Raw genomic sequence first — 20458 nt, 5'->3', positions numbered from 1 at the left:
ATTGAACCCAGGACCTCCACAACTAAAGCATGAGCTTCTGTAGCCAGAGATAAAAGACTAATTCTTCCAGCTGGCAGCTATAACAGATTCATATTATTTGTGGATCAAGCCTAAAGGACTGTGTATACAACAGTGGGCTGCACTGACATCTTTGACCTTCATGTGATTGTATATGATATGAATATATGCAGAATTTGACCCTTCCAATCATAGCCTGGAAAAAATTAATAAGCAAAAGTGCAGCGATTCAAGAGATCTTATTAAAAGGGTATTCTTCACTCATAGGCTAGGTGGCAATTTTTTGGGGGGGAAAAAAAAGTGACGTGCATAAATATAAAAATTCCTCTACATTATACATTTTTTAGGAAACTTAGAACTGCAATTCTGTGCAAAAAAGCTATATTTAAGGATTGTTCACTCTCTTGACCCACAGTCATCGGAATGGGCTAAAAATAATAACAGTGATTTTCAAATACCCCAATTTATCACAATGATTGGTTTGCCAGGTAAAAATTATTCTACTTGACACTCTCTAACGATTTGTATAGCGCTTCTACAGTCCCTTGATTGAATGCATTCTTTTGATAGCCAGTCTTCATCTGCATCCTACATTAGCCAACAACTTGCAGAGGCACCATAAAACTAATGACTCATCTTGTTTGCAAGCTCTTAGTCCTGAGAACAATGTGCTGATAGATTGTGCCATTATTATCCTTCCAGGCTGTTCCGAGAACCATAAGCCATGAAAAAGCATAAGGACTTTCACGCCTATCTTGCATTTGGTTCCAATCTCATAGCTAAGAGGCAGCCTGTACTGGAAGCCTATAGTGGGAATCCATTGGAAGATAGGAAACAAAAGAATGGGAAAATGATAACACATATCTAACAACTGATTAGTGTTGCTATGGATATTCCTTCGGACACCCAGTGAGCTTAATGTTTCAGATGCCATTCAGCAGATCAATCAGAGCTCTGCAGAGGTACATTTGTTATTCTATTAAGCCTAATATTAAACATACATGTTAAATAGTCTGTCAAACATTCCATAATAATGCACTACGGCAGGAAGGTAATACAATGGCATGCTGCACTGCTCCAATTCATTTGATTTTGAAGGGATAGGGGAAGCTTTAATCTAGTTCACTTCAAAAACAATACAGGGAAATGATTTAAAAGTAATTTCAGGTTTCCCACTGAGACCCCCTGCTAATTTTTGTGGGTTTACAATCACATTTTGTTCTATGTTAATAAAAATATTTTTCTTCCCTATTGTAGTGTGAAAGTGTCTCATAAACAAGAGGAGAAATTGACTAATGCCCCCAATCCAGTAATGCATTGCAGGACTGGCACACAGGGGTCTACTCACATGAAGCAAGATTGCAGGACTGCACAGGGAAAATAGTGAAACTGACTATATGCAGAAATCCCGGATCCATTGAAGTCAATGACAAGACTCCCTGTGCAGTTGGATACACAGTGTAAACAAACTGGGAGGGTGGGGGTGGGGAAGAAAAGGAAAATATTTTTCTACGCTAATCTTTTTCAGTTGCACTCATTTTAGGTGTTATTTGTAACACCTAAATAGTAAGGGGGAAAAAAAACCCACCTGACATAAATGGGATAGTTGACACTGTCCCTTTTAATCCTTTTGTTCCAGATACCTGTTATTAGGACATGCAGGTTTATATCTGTTGTGTTTTTTGTACCATGCATGTTCATATTGCGGACCAAATGCAGTTATCACTTTACAACACAGAGTTTGATCTACTAAGGAAGTGAAAATATGGACCTGACATTTTATTGCTTCCTTGTGCTTGACATGTAGATACTTAAGTTTTCTTCCATTTGTACTCATGCTAATCTGCTTAACTGGGATTGTTTTAAAGCTTTGAGTCTTTATGCCAGTTATCTCTACCTGGATAATTTATGGGGAAAAACTTAATACCATCATAGGAGAGAGAGAGAGAGAGCATCAAAATATTGAGTTCCGTTATTCACTGGCAGGTTATGGGGCATGGTTTTATCCTGGCCCCAAACACAAAAACAACAAGCAATATGTGAGAAAGGTCATAAACCCTTCAGCTCTCCTCTATTACAACCAAATATCCAGTTGGCTGGACGGGGACATTATAGGCAGCTCTCTCCTTTTATATGAGTATTATTTGTTTGTATTGTGGTGGCACTCAAAGGCCCCTGTTGGGGGCTGGGGCTATTTTGTACTAGGTGCAGTACACATACAATGAAAAGACAGTCCCTGCTCCAAAGAGCTCACAACTCTCCACCTTCAGCTGTTGCCCTATGAACATGGACAAACGTGGACGCAGACCCTTGCCCCTCCATCTCTCGTCCTCCGCTCTTTACTCTCTCCTGCAGCCCAAGTAAGAGTTCATTACTGGGGGCAGAGTACAGTGCTTTCTCTTCCATCTCCATTTTTTTTCTCCGACCACTCTGCCCCTTTATCTGATCTGGCTACTGATTTATATCATGCCTTATACCACAATATCTCTGGTAGCTCCCTCCTCAACTCTCCCCCATGTCTGTCTCCTTAGCCAACCAGCGATGGGATTGTGATTTCAGAAGTAAATAGCCCTTCCTGACCAGCTCATTGTGGAGTGCTGGGATTGTGGTGACACTGAGGGGCAGTCAGACAGAGACACAAGCAGGACTCCTGGAGCCAGAAATGCTAGGGAGAGAAATCCACCTATCTTTGTGGGAAGAGAATCTTTCCCCGCTCCATTACAAAAAGGCAAAACTATATTCACACCCCTTTGGCGATTCCCCCCCTGGTAGGGAAGAGAGACAAGCACCTACAGCTTATTCCCTCCCCTGGAAAACAAAACCATGCTGTGTTGGGAAGTCTTATACTTTCCTGCATCCACCTCATACCGTTCTAGTCCTGCGGATGCTTCACCAATCCTAAACTGCTCTAATTTAGAAGCCAAGCCTCAGCCTCTCCACTGAACAGCCTCTTTGTTTGTATTCTCTTTCCAAATCAGCATATCCTCAGATTGAACCCCCAATGCTTTTTTTAATGCTCGGATGCCCTGGCAGCAGAAAGAGCCGCCAGCAGGTTTGTGGTCCCGTAATAGCTTTCAAAACCTCAGTGCTGGGGCACGTACATTGCTAAGGAACTGGTTTCAAGTTAAAAGAGAGAAAAAGAAAGTATTACAAAATTACTTCCAACAACTCTTTAATCATTAATTGCTACCAGAAGAGCTAAATTCCTTCCCTCACCTCTCCCCCAGTCTAAATGATACCTTTAATCAACCTTAAATGATATAGGGTAAGACACACCAGAAAGCTTGAAATGCAGTGTGTCCTCCAAAGCCTGGATATTTTAAAGGGAAAAGAAAAAAAAAAGTGTATTTTCCTCATCTGAAAGCACAGTCACAGGCTCCACATTTCATGAGAGGAAGCATGGACTTATGGGACTGGGACTAGGGAGGTTTTAGATTCAATTCCCAGACCTGCCACAGACTTCCTGTACCACCTGAGGGAAATCACTAAAACCCTCTATGCCCCATCTGAAAAAGTGAGGATAACAAGCCTGCCTTTCTCACTTGTGTCTTTGGGGCAGGGACTGTCTCTTGCTATGTGTTTGTATTGCACCGCGCACGAGGGGTACTAGCACTACGAGAATACAAATCAATAATAACACGGCAGCGTAATGTACTTGTGAGGCTCGGAGTTAATATGATGCTGAGCTCAATGTTTCAGACCCAAATGTTTAAATCTGATCTACCTAAAAAACAACCCCAATATATCTTGGTTTCTGTCCTGTGCTGACTTCTGAATCCAGCCTCTTTCTACTAGTACCAGTGATGCAGTTTAGACTCCCACTTACTGTTACATCACACAAATGCCTTTAAGTGTCTAACCTGAACATCACAGCATGAATGAAGGTTGTGACTCTCTACATAGCGCCTAGATTTTACAACACCCCTACAACAGAACCCAGCCCGTTGTTCGAGACCCCCCCCCACCCCCCCCGACCCTTGATACAGGTCTGGTCCAAAGCCCATTCAAGCCAATGCGGGAGGGTTCTTTCTCTTGACTTCAGTAGGCTTTGGATAAAGCCTTACCTGAGCAGACCAAAGTGAGATAAGGAACTGAAAGCCTGATTTCCCCTGCCTCGCCCTTGTGAAAGCATTTATCTCTGAGCAGAATGAGGGCAGAAATGTTACCATTCTGGTCTGCCGGCAGACTGCACCCAGTTGCACAGATTAAATGACTCTAAAAAGCAGAGTAGAACCAGAGTACCCAAGTCAGTGGGATTCTTTCCATTGACTGCAATGGGAACAGGACTGGGTTCCAAACCGTTATTTAGAATATCCCTGGCCTTTATGGATTTAGCTCATGCCCTTAATCAAAAATCATAGGTTAGTCTAAACGTATCTTTTTGATGGCAATAGAAGGCCACAGTGTCATAGTATGGAATAATGGGGTAGGAAATGCTTTTAAATGACAGTAACAGAGTCAATATTCAAAAATATTCAAAACAGGTTTTTACTTTTCATTTATTGTACTCGACTGTAAATTCAACCCACTAGACTATTTTACAATATACACTGCAGGGGAAAAATGCCCCTGATTATATGTCATCTACCCTTCAGCCCAGCAGAGTTTCAAAGGCATGTTATAATTCCCTTAAAACAACGGGCTATAATGGGAACACTTTCAAACCACTTGACTGAGAACTGGCCCTTATGAGGGACTGGCGCAGCTCCACTGATATGCGTGGTTTGACTCTGATTTCATTCATAGACTTACGTCCTCAAGTCTGACCCCCGTATAACACACAAGCCACAGAATTTCATCCAGATACCCCTATATTGAGCTGATAGCTTTTATTTGACTAAAGCATATGGTCCAGTAAGGCATCCTGTCTTGATCTGAAGATTTCACATAACTGTCAAATGAGAGGTTTCAGAGTAGCAGCCGTGTTAGTCTGTATTCGCAAAAAGAAAAGGAGGACTTGTGGCACCTTAGAGAGTAACAAATTTATTTGAGCATAAGCTTTCGTGAGCTACAGCTCACTTCATCGGATGCATAAACCAAAGAACTTATGCCTGTCTGAAATCAGACTCAGGCCCTGCAACTTTAATCAACCTCTCTGTAAGCAGACAGTTTGCTCTCAATGGCATTTGACTCCTATCAACCTCAGATTTTTTGTACTGCCAATGATAGACAATCAGCAGTTTTGCAAGTGACTTCAACGCAAGCATTATCAGGGTCTCTAAAGGCATAATTATATCCATGCAGGGACCTATCCACTGGGACCTATGGTCAACAGTATCATATCCTATTTGTAGCCATCTACTAATTAAAAAAAAACTTTGTGCCCAGAATACATTCTGTAACAGCCCTTAGAGCCCAGTCTTTAGAAAGCTTCTTTGTAACCTTGAATGTGCAGATTTTATCAAAATGGGCCTTCTCCAAAACCCCATCTGACTTTCTCATGGGTTTGTATTTGTCAAAGATTCATGCCAACTCAGTCAGAAAAATAAATGCCACAAAACTTGTCATTTAAGAAAAAACGTACAGACCAATGCTTTAGAAACTTGCCCATATGCTAATCACTCTACTATTCAGCTTCAGAGTGAATAGGACTCCAACAATGGCACAGAAATACACTGAACCTATTCCACATTTCATGCCCCTTCACTCAAAATGTTGCTGTTACCTTGGTTTTTAACTGCTTTGTGGAAACTGCACCAGAATGACAGCTGTGTGCTAAAGCTGCACTCCTTCTGTGGGCATATGAAAGCGACAAAGATTTCTTAACTAAGAAAAACCCACTTTATTATCCTACTTAACATATTTGAATGGAATATAGCGCCTGATCCTGCAAACACTCGTATAAGTAAGGATTAGGCCCTAAAATAAAAGCATAGCCTTTTGTGGCTAGTCAAATCGGGAAGATTTTTGTTAGTTTGACAATTACAAGTAGGATAACACTTTGGTAAATCATTTCGCTTTAGGATTAACCATTTGTACTAGGTGTCATTGTTTAACAGATGTCTCATGTATATTTTTATCAAGGGACACCACAACTCTTCTGTTCCAGATTTGGACGAGCCAGTTCCAAATGCAAAAGGTAGCCAGATGGCACGACACTCATTTCCCCTTATTTGAGAAGTACACGTGACACTGTGGTCACTTAAACTTTAATAGGTTCGGTTAATCAACATTAATTTTCAAAGTCCTAGCAGTCTAGTGTCTTACTGATAGATGCACAGAACTCCCATTAATATTAACATGAGTTATATACATTCCTCCTTTGAGACGAAGTTTAAGGCAATGGACTGAGACTTGGGAGATCTGGGTTTAATTCCGTCTTCTGCCACAAGACTTCCTGTGTGACTCTGGGCAAAGTATTAGGGACCCAGTAGGATTTTCTAAAGCACCTAGGCACCTAGTTCCCATGTGAGTTAGGTGCCTAGACACTTTTGAAAATCCCAGTAGGTGCCTCTCTGTATCTTTAGGTACCTAAATACCTTTAAAAATGTGACCCTCCCTAAAAAAAAAATCTCTGTGCCTCAGTTTCCCACCTGAAAACTGGGGATAAAAATCCTTCCTTTTTCCCCCATCCTTGGTCTGTCTTGTCTATTTAAACTGTAAACTCCTTGGGACAGGGGCTGTCTCTTATTATGCCTCTGTACAGCACCTAGCACAATGGGGCTCTGATTTCAATTGCGGACTCTATGTGCTTCTGTGATCCAAAAACAACAATAAATAATGCATCACAAGGAAGATAAAAAACCCTGACGGTTTAAAGTAATCATAGGATCAACTTGTTGTTTAACACACAGTGCACGACCCTCAGCTGGTGTCAACTGTCCTATTTCTATTGACTTCCACGGAGTGACACTGATTTACAGCAGCTGAGAATCTGCCCCAAACTATTAGACCAGCTGCAGAAAACAAATGCACAGGGAGATCCACTAAAAGGAACTCAACAGGGGATCAGTAAAGACAATGTCGTAATAAAATATTTTTAACTAGGGTTTCCCTTATGAAAATATCAGTTTAAAAACAAGGAGCGGGGCAATATATTTTTGCTAGGGCTTTAAAAAAAGCCACGGATTTTCGATTGCTGCTGCTAAGAAGTGTTTGGGGTTCTTGGACAGTTGCTATGGACACTGCACTTGTACACTGACTATAGTGAAAACTTTCCTGTAAACATCAGTGGGAAAGATAACTGGAGCCGTCTTCTGTATGAGTTCCGTACAGCATGAACTGACCTCAGCAAGAGGGTTTAAGGAAAGTGGCGTAACATCCAAAATGCCGAGTTGTAATTACTTTGAAAATATCAGAAAGACTGAAGAAGAAGAAAATGCTTCCACCACATTCACTGTTTGGTTTTTCTCTTTATAATTAAATGTTTGGGCAAATACATTTCAAGTCATGCAATTATGTCTAAACTCTGAATAAGTGTATCATGCAATGGATGATGGAATTCATATGCATTCTGTGGTCCCAGCTTCAGCACAGGTATGATCAGACCCTAGGGCAATGCTGTAAAAACTTTCCAAAACAGCTGTAACTTTGACAGGTTTACAATAAAACCATTTTGTGGTTAGTTACATATAGGTGTGATACCATTTTGTCACTTCCTTTTTGTGGTGGCAAGCATCCACAACTACCACCCTTCGAAGGAGCAAGCTGTCAGAAAACCTGTCATTTACTGCATGAAAGAGAGGAACGCCCAAGGCTGCTAACCAGCGAATCTCTGCCTTCCTGTTTGATCTAGGGAAAGGAAGAACAGGCCTTCTTTTCGGTTGGTGTTACTGATAAAACAAAAGTGACTCCTGATCCTGCAGTCTTTACTGCCCTGACCCTGCAAACACTTACATATGCATTTAACCCTAAGCACAGTTCCATTAAATTTCAGTGGACCTACTCATGTTTACCCATAAGCATTAATTAGTGTTTGCCGGATCATGGCCTCAGTAAGGGCAAGGCTTCACTGCAGAGTGAACTTGGATGATCAGCACTCAGGTTAGCCCAGCACTGGTGTGAATAGCCACAGTGCAACGCCCAACTCGCGTTATTGTGCCCTCAGGGCTGGATGCACTCACCTCCATGTGCGTTGCTAGGGCTTCCACGGACAGATCCCATAGTTCTCTGAGCTACAGTAAGCTGAGCCACTCTATGATTCTTTCCCAGTGAATTGTGGGACGGCATTAGAGGACAATCAGCACTCAAGGGAGTTAGCCTGCATCTTCGCTGCAAAGCGGGTGGTTTAGGGTTACCAGCCTGCCTGACAGCCTCACTTGGGCTTTATGACAGCCTCGGACAGCCCGGCCATCTCAGGCTGAACACGCCACTAAACCCAGGTGAGCGGGTTTTGTGCATGGGCAGGAGGGGGATTAGGGACAACACCTGAGTAACAGCCCACGTTACTCTGCAGTCAAGATGTACTTTGCATGGCTGAAATCAATGAGAGCTTAGCCAGAGTGTGGCCTGCAAAATTGGAACCTCGGTTATTTGAGCTGTTAGTTTTATCTGAGACTAAACACATACGTTAGTTCTTTTGCCATTGGGGAAGTTTCCTTCCTAGTTTATTAACCACTTTCTCTCTCTCTCTCTCTCTCTCTCTCTCTCTCACACACACACACACACACACACACACACACACACACATTATTTAGATCAATTTTAACACAGTGATACAAATACAAAAGGCATAAATATTATAACCATCTTGAGAACCAAACTCATCACAGGACCTGGAGTTCAATACATTAAATATGCCAAAACCATGTTGTTTAATAGTTAATATTGATTTGGGGAGACAAATAATTGCCCTCTCTCCCACTAGTCTGGTTAGAACTAACATCCAAAATACCGAACAAAATAAAGAATAAGACATTGTTGTCAGTGAAATAAAGGACAAAATTTGACAGAGTTGGAGTTTGTGGTAATCACTGATACACCTAATTTCTTTGGGATGAATGCAATTTCCATACTTTTAAAATATACTCTTTTGGGAACTATCTTACTCTTATTGCAAGTCTGATCCTTCCATCAAAAGCTATTTAAAGATGCTTCAACTCTTCTTTTCAGCAGCTGTCTACCTATTCAGCATGAAGGAAGTTTCACAGGAGTTCAGAAGCTCCTTCTATTGATTAAACCACACAGCTGTAATTAGGGCATCAATACAATGAAATGTGGAAAATGACATTTAAGTGCTCTAGCATGCTAGAAGGTGCAGGAGAGACAGGAGATAAAAAGAGAATGGGATTAAAGAAATATAAGGCATGTTTAAAAGTGATGGACATGAGTCTTCCTGATAGGTTAGAGCTCCTATAGGAAAAAGCTATCATTATTATTGTTATTATTTGTATTACCTGTGTCCAACCTGTGAAGATGTCCCACAAATGGGATTCCCACTGACTTCAATGGCAATTCCATTCCTGGGGCACTTATAGGTTCAGGCCCCAAATCTTCAAGCAGGCAGGTTTCAGGTGCACAAGGAAGAGATGAAAGATGTGGCTTACTGCAGCCTCCAGATGGGTGAGACATAGAGGACTCAATGAGCTCCTCACTGACTCTGCGTATTATGGTCTTGCCAACCCCACGCATTCAAAATTCATGAGTCAGGCTCCAAAAATCATGAGATTGGCTTAGAAATCATGAGATTTATAATACATGAATAGATGTTGGACTCTTTTAATTTATCATCCATTTTCTGAGCCTTTAGCATTCACCCGCGTCATGTTTTCAAGCTTCACCACACAACCACAAGAGCTAGAAATCTACTTTTTTTAGAAAACAAAAGCCGACATTCTCCCACAGTAACATAAATGCGGGACGTGGAGCTTTAAGAAAAGTCATCAGACACAAAATAAAATCATGACATTTGGCAACATTGCGCTAATATCCTTCTGCGTGTGGGCAGAAAGCTCTATTTGGGGATGGGAGATTCCCTGTTCCCTGCCTTTCCCCTTTCTCTTATCACTAGACCATGCAGCTATGTATTTATGTACACAATATTTACTTAACCCTAATGGTAGTTGCACAGCATGCTGCAGTCAGACTGAAAACAGTCTGCAGTTCTCTGCTATGGATGTACAGTACACTCCCAGTTATCCAAATGCCTGGGGGACATCCGAAACTTTCAGATAACCAGACGTTCAGACAACCGGAAGTGCTATTAACTAATGTAGGGCTACCTGGGGGACACACTGGGGATTTGGATAAGTAGGATTTTCAGATACAGGGAATTCAGGCAACTGGAATTATACTGTACTTACATAAAGATAGTCTACCCAAAGGGTGGGAAGGCTGTTGTTGTTGACTCCACAGGTGTATCGTGTGAGTGAAGTATGGAGGATTGAGCTTGCCAAGTGCAGTGCCATAGTCCCTAATTTTTAAAGGAACCTTAACTCAACTTTCCTTTTTGCAGCCACAAATAATCACCCACAATTCATTTCAGGCACAGATGGGGGCATGTAGGTGTCTAACTACCTATCTTGCACACACTAAATGGAATACCAAGGTTATGAACAGCATGCCCATAGTGTTTTGGATAACATCTTACTGCAACAACCTCACAGCAAGCCTCTGCCATACCTCTCAGCAACCTTCACACTGAAACCTGCCTAGGTCATTTTCATTATAAACGATTCAAACAAATGAAATGATCAGCTTCTCAGATATAGTGAGGCTGGCATCCACTAAGACAATGGCATACATCAAGGCAACCCAAATCAAATCTGAATTGCCTACAGTCATGTGTGATAAAACGAGATTTTAAAAGTCCCAAATTAATCAGTTTAATCTTGATGCTTTACTGGAAGGCAACAGAATTTTGTACACACATTTTTCCCCATAGAGAAAGTTACTAGATTACTCGTTCCCAAATTTCTAGATTACATATTCTGCTCACGTATGCATTTGAAATTTTTGCTAATATAATATTTAAGTTTATTTTTTAAAGTGAGGTTTAGGATCAAGCCAGGTCTAAAACTATATGTATATATAAAAGAGAGACATGGAGTCCTTTGAGAAAAGTGAAGAGATTTTTAAATGCTCAGTGGGGCTGCCGCTCAGTTGCTTCCAGATTTCCCAGCTGCAGCGATTGTCTGCTGTAATGATTGCCCTGGACTGATGACAGTAAAGGAGAAAATTAAAGCTATGTTCAGACAGAGGAATGAGAAGTGTAGTGAGTTGAGAGTATAAGAGAAAACAGTCTAAAGCTTACAGCTGTCCAGTGTAAAAAACAATCTACCTAAGCCTCAAGACTCAAGAGAGTCTATCATTTGACTTCCAGGATTCCAACAACCATGTAGGCTAAATGAAATCTGCCTGTCATGTGGCACCATTAGGACTTTTGGAAAGTCACTGCACCTGTGTGAGCTATAGAAAAGTTCCTGAAGATCCAAATCTGCCCTATCGTCCTTGCTGGCAGAGTCCTCCCTGCTTCCACAGAAATGATGCTTGACTGAGTGCCGGCTGACAAAGTTCAGCTGGCTAGAGCTTTCCTGACGTAGGTCCCCTGCCAAGCAAAAAAGGCTGTTTTGTGCAGAGTACCCTATATTCATCAATGGTCTGGGCATCTTCCAATGCAGCCCAACTACAGGATATAGGGTAAGGGGCCTTTGCTGTGCAGGAGGCAAAGTGTGAAGGCAGATCTGTCTGGCCCATTACCCAACCACCTGCACTCAACCAATGCTCCAGGCAACTGGTCCAGTTTGTCCACAAGTCCGTAGATGGAGTAACAGGCTATCTACAAGCTTGCCTGGCCAAGGACATTCCCTCATGAAGGATCAGTTCAGTCTGTATAATAGCCGGACATGGATCCTCCTCCACTAGTTTGCCTCGATCTATATGTCCCACTCTCCAGGAAAACACTGCTGCTCAGTCGTACTGTCACGCTACTGTCAGTGGTACGGCTGCAGTGAGGCCTTCACTCTGAGGCCTGGTCTACACTACAGAGTTACATCAACGTAATTACTGAAAGCATCTACACTACAACGTTGCTCCCGCCAAATGTAATAACTTCACCACTGTGATAGGCATGGTGCTTCGGTCAATGTAGGTAGGTCAAGGCAGTGTCACTGCAGACACTGCGTTGACTGTTCTGGCTGTCAGGCCATGGCAGCTGATAGCGTGGGGCATTGTGGGGTGCTGTCAGCCCGGAGCTGTCAGCTAAATCAGTGGATGCTCTCCTGGTGAGGATGCACACCTCTGAGAGAAGAAGGGTAGTGTGGACATGAAAAATTGATTTAATTACTGTGGTGGCTGTATGTCAACGTAACTTAAGTAGACTTAATTTTGTAGTGTAGACTTGCCCTCAGAGTCATAGTGCATATTAACATGAGGTGGAGAATATCCTGTGTTTGCTCTCCAGGGACGGCTGTGTGCGTGTTGGTTGCTTTTTCACCCTATCCTGAGTGCACATGCTCTAGTCTTCAGCTCTCCACGGTACTATGTTATTCTGTAATCCTTCCTGCCATAACTAATGGCAGTTTGCCTACACAGAATTTCTGGCTAGCTTCTGTGTCTGGACTTCAGGTAGCAGACACGCTTTCCTTTTGCCGTGCATTACTGCTGCCAAATGCTGCTCTGTGCATGGAGGAGAAGTGTCAAAGACTGTCAGCAAAGATAAAGGAATATATGATTGTTGGGCAGAGCTTAATACGCAGGTGGAGCTAGACACTCCCATCAAGAGCAGGGGCTTCTCCCTCCCTGGCTATAAATCTTTCCTACAGTGAGGTAGAGAGCTGCATACTTGTCCTACACTTTACTCTTTGAATGTGAAGCAGTGCTTGCTCCTATTTCACTGTGTAGCTAGAGCACTGTAGAGATTTAACTCCTTCCTGGCAGACCTGTGGGTATATCATTTTCTGGTGAAACACAACAAACAACCAAGAGGATGCATGACTAGGGACTCTTAACTGGCTTGCTTGCTGTCCTAGCAATTTCAAGAAGTATCCTCTTATTCTCTAAACAGAGTGATGAGGAAGGAGACAGAGAGAGGTTTTTGTTGTTGTTGTTTTTCAGATGACCTAGTTTAAAGTCCAGCTAAGTAAGGTGCTTATTTCTGTTAATGAATCAAGCTGACATAAAATCTGTGGACATTGCTCAAAGCCAAAAATAAAGGTTAAAATCATCCATGTTACTCATAGATTCATAGACTTTAAGGTCAGAAGGGACCATCATGATAAGCTAGTCTGGGTTCCTGCACATGGCAGGCCACAGAACCTCACTCACCCAGTCCTGTAATAGACCCCTAACCTCTGGCTGAGTTACTGAATACTGATGGAGGTGTTGTCTGTATAAGCTTTAATCAACTCAAATATATTTCACCCAGAGTCCCATGCTTAGAAAGTTTTAGAACTCTGATAACAAGGAACGAAAGGTAAATGTGTAAACAAGCAAGACACATGACCTGGTCTGTTTCAAAAGATCTTCATCCAGGTCTAATCCATTCAACCTGTAATTAATTGACAGCCAGTAAAATGAACCCTTTCCTGCTAGCTTTTCAGTTAGTTTATTCCCAGTGATCCCTCTGTAATAAAGATGTGACTCCTTCTTTTAAGTGGCAAAGAGTCCTGTGGCACCTTATAGACTAACAGACATATTGGAGCATAAGCTTTCGCAGGTGAATACCCACTTCTTCAGATGCATGTAGTGGAAATTTCCAGAGGCAGGTATAAGTGTTTTAAGTCTTTTAAGTGTTTACCATTCTCCGCACATCAAGATAAACATTTTACTTAGTGATGAGTGGAAAGGTGGGCTAGGTTCCCATAACTATTCACATTTAGATTAAAGTTAAAGGAAGCACCTGAGACAGGCTACTGTACTTATTTCCATCTGGCTGTCTCAGAATAAATGTTTCACATCTAGGGGGAAAAAAAAAGTCTAGGTAATCTCCTTCTCATTGGTAATTTTGCTCTCAGAAGGGAGTCTGTACAGAACTAACTCCTGGAAAGTTAATAGTGGAGAAAGCATGTTTTTAATGGAAATTTTTAAGAATATTTTATATTTCCCTCCTCCCCCAATATTTATTCATATCCCTGGTAGAAGTAAATATGGCATCATAGAATAGTGCAAATGAAAAGGAAACTTTTACTATTTTTATGAATTACCTCCAAATCAGAAGAGCCTAAGGACTTGTCTCCTTGTCATTCTGTATGTTATGGGCCAGGTTCTCAGCTGGTATAAATCAGCACAGGTCCATTGAATTCAACAGGCCTTTGACGGTTTGCACCAGCTGAGAATCTGGCTCAGTGTCTTTACTACTGCCTCCCACCACCATAAAATAAATCACTTTTTTCATTATAGTTCTGAACAGGAGTCACTACTTTTCATTTTACTAAACAACTCAACACTCATCTTCTTAAATTTTTCCCATCTTTGCCAATAGATCACATTTCCTTTCACTGCAATACCGTCTTTGCATCACAAACCAAGTGAACACGAGACAAACTGAACTAAAACAGGCCTTTTTCTAAAGAGCTCAAAGGTATAAATGAAGATTAGATGGGAATCAAGAGCTCATGAACACTGCAAAATTTTACTGGGTTCTCTTCCACAAATGAGATTATATTAAGATGGTAATGACTCTTCTTCTGTCAGCTGGTCAGCAGAAAAGTTCCTTCCCTTGAAGTTAATAACTTCTGATCTTTGTTACTGTATTTGCACACGGTAGTTGTGTCACAGAATAATCCCCCAACAATCCTGAAATCATTATTAATTTGAGTATATTTGTAAAGACCTTCCACACACGTGCATCATGGTTACAGGTTATATAATTGTCTTACTATGTTTTACCAACTCTCTGCATCTGCACATGATTAAGCGAGACTCAGACTCCTTCCTTCAGCTGTTCAAATTATGCTCTCACTTTCAAATGTTACTCAGATATACTAGAATATTCACCATTCCCTTTCTGCTCTCACCTGAAATAATCAGCATAAAACAACACAAAGGGGCAGTTACACTGCATACATTATCCATTTCTAACATCAGTTGTAAATTGGTGCTTTGGTAACATATGTCAGATAATTCTTGTAGGGTTTAGGAATCCAGCCTGCAAAACTTTACTCATTCAAGTAGTACTTGCTCATGCAAGGAGTGCTGTTAGAGTCAACAGAACTCACGTGAGTAAAGGGTTGGAGGATTTGACCTGTAGGAATCATTTCACCAGGAATTTAACCTTCTGTTTAGAAGAATGAGGTAAGTCAAGCTAGTTTATATCTTTCTACTTATATCAGTTTTATATAGAGCATATCAAATGTTTTATTTTTTCCAGATACAAGAAGATTAAGCTTTCTGCACTAGTCTGTATTCCTGTGGGAATATAAAGAGAAAACCATGTCTCTCTTCTTAATATATTAGTGCCTAGTAATAGAGACCAGATGATCAATAAACTACGCAAAAATTAAATCAAACTGACAGTCTTCAGAAAAATGTGCTCTAAGCAGAAACAATTGTTTTAAAGACTGTGGTGTCTAGAATATTAAAATCCCATCCTTCTGTTATTAATTTATTTGTTGGAAGCCAGTCGACTTTTCCTGCATGCATGTGTCAATTAGATAGTCAACCTTATACATAACTATTTTCAAATGCTAGATGTTTCAGCATGCAAGATATTTGGAAAGAAACTGTTGACAATACTATACTTTCCTTTAAATGCAAGAGCAGAGTTTCTCTAGCAAAGCAAATCAACAGATTTCTAGATATGTTACTACAAGATGTCTTAAATCACTTTCTTCGGTGCACACACAATACTTCAAGGAAATAGTTATTTTTTATTCTGTAAATACATATAATGAGATGTCTGTACCTTTGAGGGGGAAGGGGAAGGCTGGACTAGAGCAAATGATGTATCCCAACAACCAAAAGTAACCTACAATGCCCATCGTTTCCTTCTCAGCTGTTTCTAAACTTCATGAAATGTGCTTAGTCATTTGTTATGTGTTTAGTTGTTTGTTACACAGCACCCATCTCCATCTGTAGCTGCCTTTGAAGCTTACAAAAGGGGAGTAAGTATGGTTATTCAGATGCGATAACTGAAGCGCAGAAAGTTGAATTCCCCAAGGATACACAGCAAGTCTGCACTGGAAACAGGATTGGAACCCAGGTCTGGGATTTCTAGCCATATGGTTGATACACTAGACCACAGTGCCCCCTGGACACTGTTTAGAGCCATATCCTTTTTCTTTTGTTGCCAGCACAGTGTGTTGTGATACATCATTTTGAGGGGCGGCGTCCGGGGGGAGGAAGCTGCAATAAACCCCAAGTGCTTTCTCCAGTCTCTACGCTATGTTTGCCACATGGATTTTATACATTTCTATGCACATTTTTTCCCTATGTGGGAAGAAGGGAATTGCTGCTTGGAAAAATCAGCCTAAAAGCCTACCCCATTGGTTCTTTTTCCTGTCCATTACAGCTGTCAGAAAAGTTAGTGGTGCTACTTTCCAGCATTACGAACTTGTGTCTAAGAGAGTATGAAGAGAAGCAGGGAGCCTGATCCTACTCCACTGAAACAAAACTCTCCCTGGGAGCACTGTAGGATCTGCTCTCTATTTGGTTAAGAAAAAAAAATCACCTTCGCCAGCCCCTCACAGCCAGCGAAACACACGTGCCATGCTTTTCTTGAGTTTGCCTTATGAGTCAGGGATGGGTTACTGCAAATAGTTAACACATTCTTATCTGTGTCCACACAGTCCGTAAGGGAAAATGAGCGTTTGACAAAGTCTTTCTGAGATTAAGAGGCTTGTTCTGAATCCTCTGAGTTTAAGTGTTAATCGTCATATGACACATAATAGAGTAATGAGAGAGGGCTTTCACCTCCTGAAATAATGTCTCGGAGTCCAGCAGCTTGACACAGCATCTCAGTCAGCATTTACAAACTATACAGCGCCTGAGGGGAACGGGAGGAGTTTGTTTTCACAAGCGTGACTTATTATGTCTTGTCCTTGCATTAATTTACACTGGGGAGGTATTATTATGATTGTGAGAGTGCTTTTAACATGTTATATACATGCAGCAGGTCATGGCACTGGGTAATATCAACACAGATTACTCAGCACATGGTCAGATCCTCATCTGGTGTAAACTGGTGAACCTCCAATGCAGTCAGTAGAATGGGGCCAGTTTACACCAGCTTGGGGGTCTTTTAATGGCACAACCTGGCCTGATTCAAGAGGAAGCAGGGCCTGGCTTCTTTATCATTGTAATCTCTCTATGAAAACTCTATCATCATATCAAAACAAGGCCTGGTAGCTAAATATATTACAAGTAAAAACTGTGAATTCATCAATCTCCTGACTTAATCTGACCTAGCCAGGTCTCTTTCAGAGAGTTTTCTGAACTTGAAGCATGCCTGTTTCTTGATTAATGAGGTCCATCGCTACTGTGGGAGATGAGTGGTTGTCAGCCCTGTGGCATATCAACTGCTGTATCTCACTCTTTTCAACCTCTTACACTGACCTGTGTAGAACCAAGTCCACCCATAAGACCAATATGTTTCTCCTCTTTTTGCTTAGTTGCAGAGATATACTTGCACTGTAGTCTGAAAAAAACTAAAACCCTGAAGCCATCAACAACCTGGTAGGACAAACCACACATTATCTCCAATCTGTAACCACTGCTTCCCCTCCCCCCTGCAGTTGTTGTATTTTGCAGAGGGACAGACTACATGCTCCCAACAGACGAAATCTGCGATGGCACCTTTCAAACTATTGTTTAGACTCAAGCAAAATGAAAACCATGCCTGTTCCCCTCTCTGCTCCTAAAGCTAGCAGGGGTGGGAGATGCTGTGTTTACATACTGAGGACAGACAGAAGCTCTGCTCACTGCTGGGACATCCATTTTATTTGGATTGACACCAGGACTACTATGTGTTTTCAATACATCGCTGTGGCTTTCACAGGGGGGAAGGGAGGGGGCTTTCGAAAGTCAAACCAAGCCGCGTTCATTGCCCCAGTGGCCTTTAGCAACCTCTTCACAACTTTGTCCCTACTTTTGTAACAAACTTCCCGGGATGGGGCTTTGGTTTGCACACAGCCAGTGTAAACTGCCACTCTAGCAAATCTTTGCAGTGCTCTTTTTTTTTTTCTTTGGCATAATTTTTCAAACAGGGCGGGCTGACTGGGACTCTACAGCTGACTGTACAGGAGCAAAAGAGAGAAGGTAGGGGGACAAAAAGAGCTCTTGCAAAAGAGACCGCCAGCAGCTGCAAAACTCTGGAAAATGCAAGGGGGGGAGAGAAGTTAGCAAGTCAGATGCATTTGCAAAAGGCAAAAAAAACCCCAAAAAGACCAAACCCCAAAGCTCTTCCTTTTCAGTTTCAGCAGAGAGCGAGCGGCAAGGGGAGGCGGGGGACAGCCGAGAAAGAGCCGCGAGGGCTGCCCAAGAAAGTGCATGAACCACAAGAGAGAGAGAGGAAAGTTGCGGGTCGGCGACGCTCACCCATGAGAAGGCAGAGGAGATCCAGGCAGATGAGCAGCCCTTTCTTGCTGCTGCTCTTGGCCGGGTTGTTGTTCAGGGCAGGGCTGCCCCCGTTCTTGCTCTCCGGGGCGATCGCTTTGTCGTACTTGTAGTTCTGCATGGTCTGGGGGGCAGCAGACGCGGTCCCCAAGCGGCGATCCAGGCGCTGGAGCGGCAGGGGCGCGCTGCCCGGGCTGGGCTCGCGGGAGGCGGTCGCTGGTGGACAGACTTTGTTTAGGCGGTGGTGTGGCTGCAGTGTAAACTTCTTCCCGGCGGGGGAAAGCAGGGGAGGGACGGAGGGAGGCGAGAGGACGTTTGTGTTCGTCTGAAATCGTTCAGTGTCCTCGTGGGGAGAGAAAAATAAAGGGGGGGGGGGAATGCGATCGAGAAAAAGGTTGCCAAGTTTGGAAATCACCAAGTCCGGGGGGGTGGTAGTAGCGGCACCGCAGCCCCCTTTGGATGCTGGCTCAATGAATGGAAGCTGGGATCTTGCAAAGCAGCTTCCCCAGCCGGTTTAACACAAAGCTCTGGTTTGGATTGGGGACTGCTGCTTCTGCTGCTGGCAGGGGCTGGTGTCTGTACTTTTATTTCACAAGGTCCTTTCCACCCCTTTAACAACGCACGCACGCACACACACACACACACACTGAAAAGAAACCCGAAGTCACTCTGGCTCTGATGGGATATCCAAGTACAGCCCCCTTCCTGAGGCTGACATATACATATGATAATTAACTCCACATTGTTTTATTTTTTTATTTTTTTGCAGAGGGAAGAAAAGCGAAAAAAGAAGTCAGGAAAAGCTTCTCTCCAAGCAGAAGGGAGCCCCTAGTGTCCACGATCCAAGTGTAAAAAGGAAAAGAAAAAAAAAAGAAAACGTTTTCAGGCTGGAGAGGATTTCCACATTTCGGGGGAGGGAGACGTGGTGGCAAATGCCTCTTTAAATCTCTCCACTGGGTTTTTCTTCTGATCGGCTCGACAGGTGAGGTGTGCTGAGATCAACGCCCTCGGAGGGAGCTCAGCTGCGCTCTGTTGTGCCTTGTGACCCAGTATTTTGAAACCTCTTTGCAAGCACCCTGCTATGCCAGACCACAAACAGGGCTACAGAAGCAGGTTTGGGTCTCAGCTGCTCTTGGGGGCCTGGACACAACCACGGCACAGTATGTAGGGAATAGGTTGACCACAGACATCCCTCCTGGCTGCTTAATCCAATGGCATAAGCCCTCCACAAAATTGGCTGCTTTGCCGGGCTGCAGAAGGAATGTTGTGTTAATGAAGCTAGAATAACTAAAGCATTTGGATTTTTGGCTTGAACAGTCCCAGAGTTATAAGGCTGCACACACACTATTTACCCAGGATTATTACCTCTGTTGATCTCCCCTTTGATCTGATTAAAAATTGCCTAGGAAGTAATGGAAATTCTGCCTTGGAATCCTGACTGGCGGGGTTGTAATTTTAACAACCCTGAGTTGAAGGCAGGGAGACCAAGGTATGGAGATGCTGGAAATTGAATTAAAGGGACACTGTTAAGGACATGTATGCAGTGTCGTTGTAGCCAATCAGTCCCAGGATATTAGAGAGACAAGAAGGGTGAAGTGATATCTTTGATTGGATCAATTTCTGTTGATGAGAGACAGAAGCTTTTGAGCTTACACAGAGCTTTTATGCTTAAGGATGCCACCTGCCCAGGGGTAGCGGGTTTGTAGAAATTTTGGTGGTGCCCAGAACCCGCCCCCACCCAAACTCTGCCTCCCATCTGCCCAAGGCTCTGGGAGGGAGTTTGGGTGGGGGAGGAGGTCTGGGGTGCAGGCCCTAGGCAGGGGATTGGGGTGCAGGCTCTGGGAGGGAGTTTGGGGGTGGGAGGGGGTGCGGAGGGAGGGGATGCAGGTTCTGGGAGGGAGTTTGGGGCTGGGAGGGGGTGCAGGGGTGAGGGCTGTGGGTTGTGGCTGCAGATGAGGGGTTTGGGGTATGGGAGGGGCTCAGGGCAAGAGTGGGGTGTAGGGGTGAGGGC

At 42.9% G+C, this 20458-nt stretch overlaps 1 protein-coding gene across 2 annotated transcripts in view; it reads right to left on the bottom strand.

Annotated features, from left to right (window-relative positions):
* PLPP3 (phospholipid phosphatase 3) overlaps positions 1-19066 on the bottom strand; it is a 64649-nt gene extending 45583 nt beyond the window's left edge. The window contains exon 1 of one of the 2 annotated variants that reach the window (XM_074961673.1): positions 18430-19066. In XM_074961673.1, coding sequence (XP_074817774.1) covers positions 18430-18568 — 139 coding nt within the window. In that variant the 5' untranslated portion in view covers positions 18569-19066. The remainder of the gene's footprint in view (positions 1-18429) is intronic. The other variant, XM_074961672.1, reaches the window with a different exon arrangement.
* Positions 19067-20458: the final 1392 nt, after the last annotated feature.

Source organism: Natator depressus, chromosome 8, assembly GCF_965152275.1.
Source record: "Natator depressus isolate rNatDep1 chromosome 8, rNatDep2.hap1, whole genome shotgun sequence".
Classification (NCBI taxonomy): Eukaryota; Metazoa; Chordata; order Testudines; family Cheloniidae; genus Natator; species Natator depressus.
This window is presented reverse-complemented; position numbering and strand designations above follow the sequence as displayed.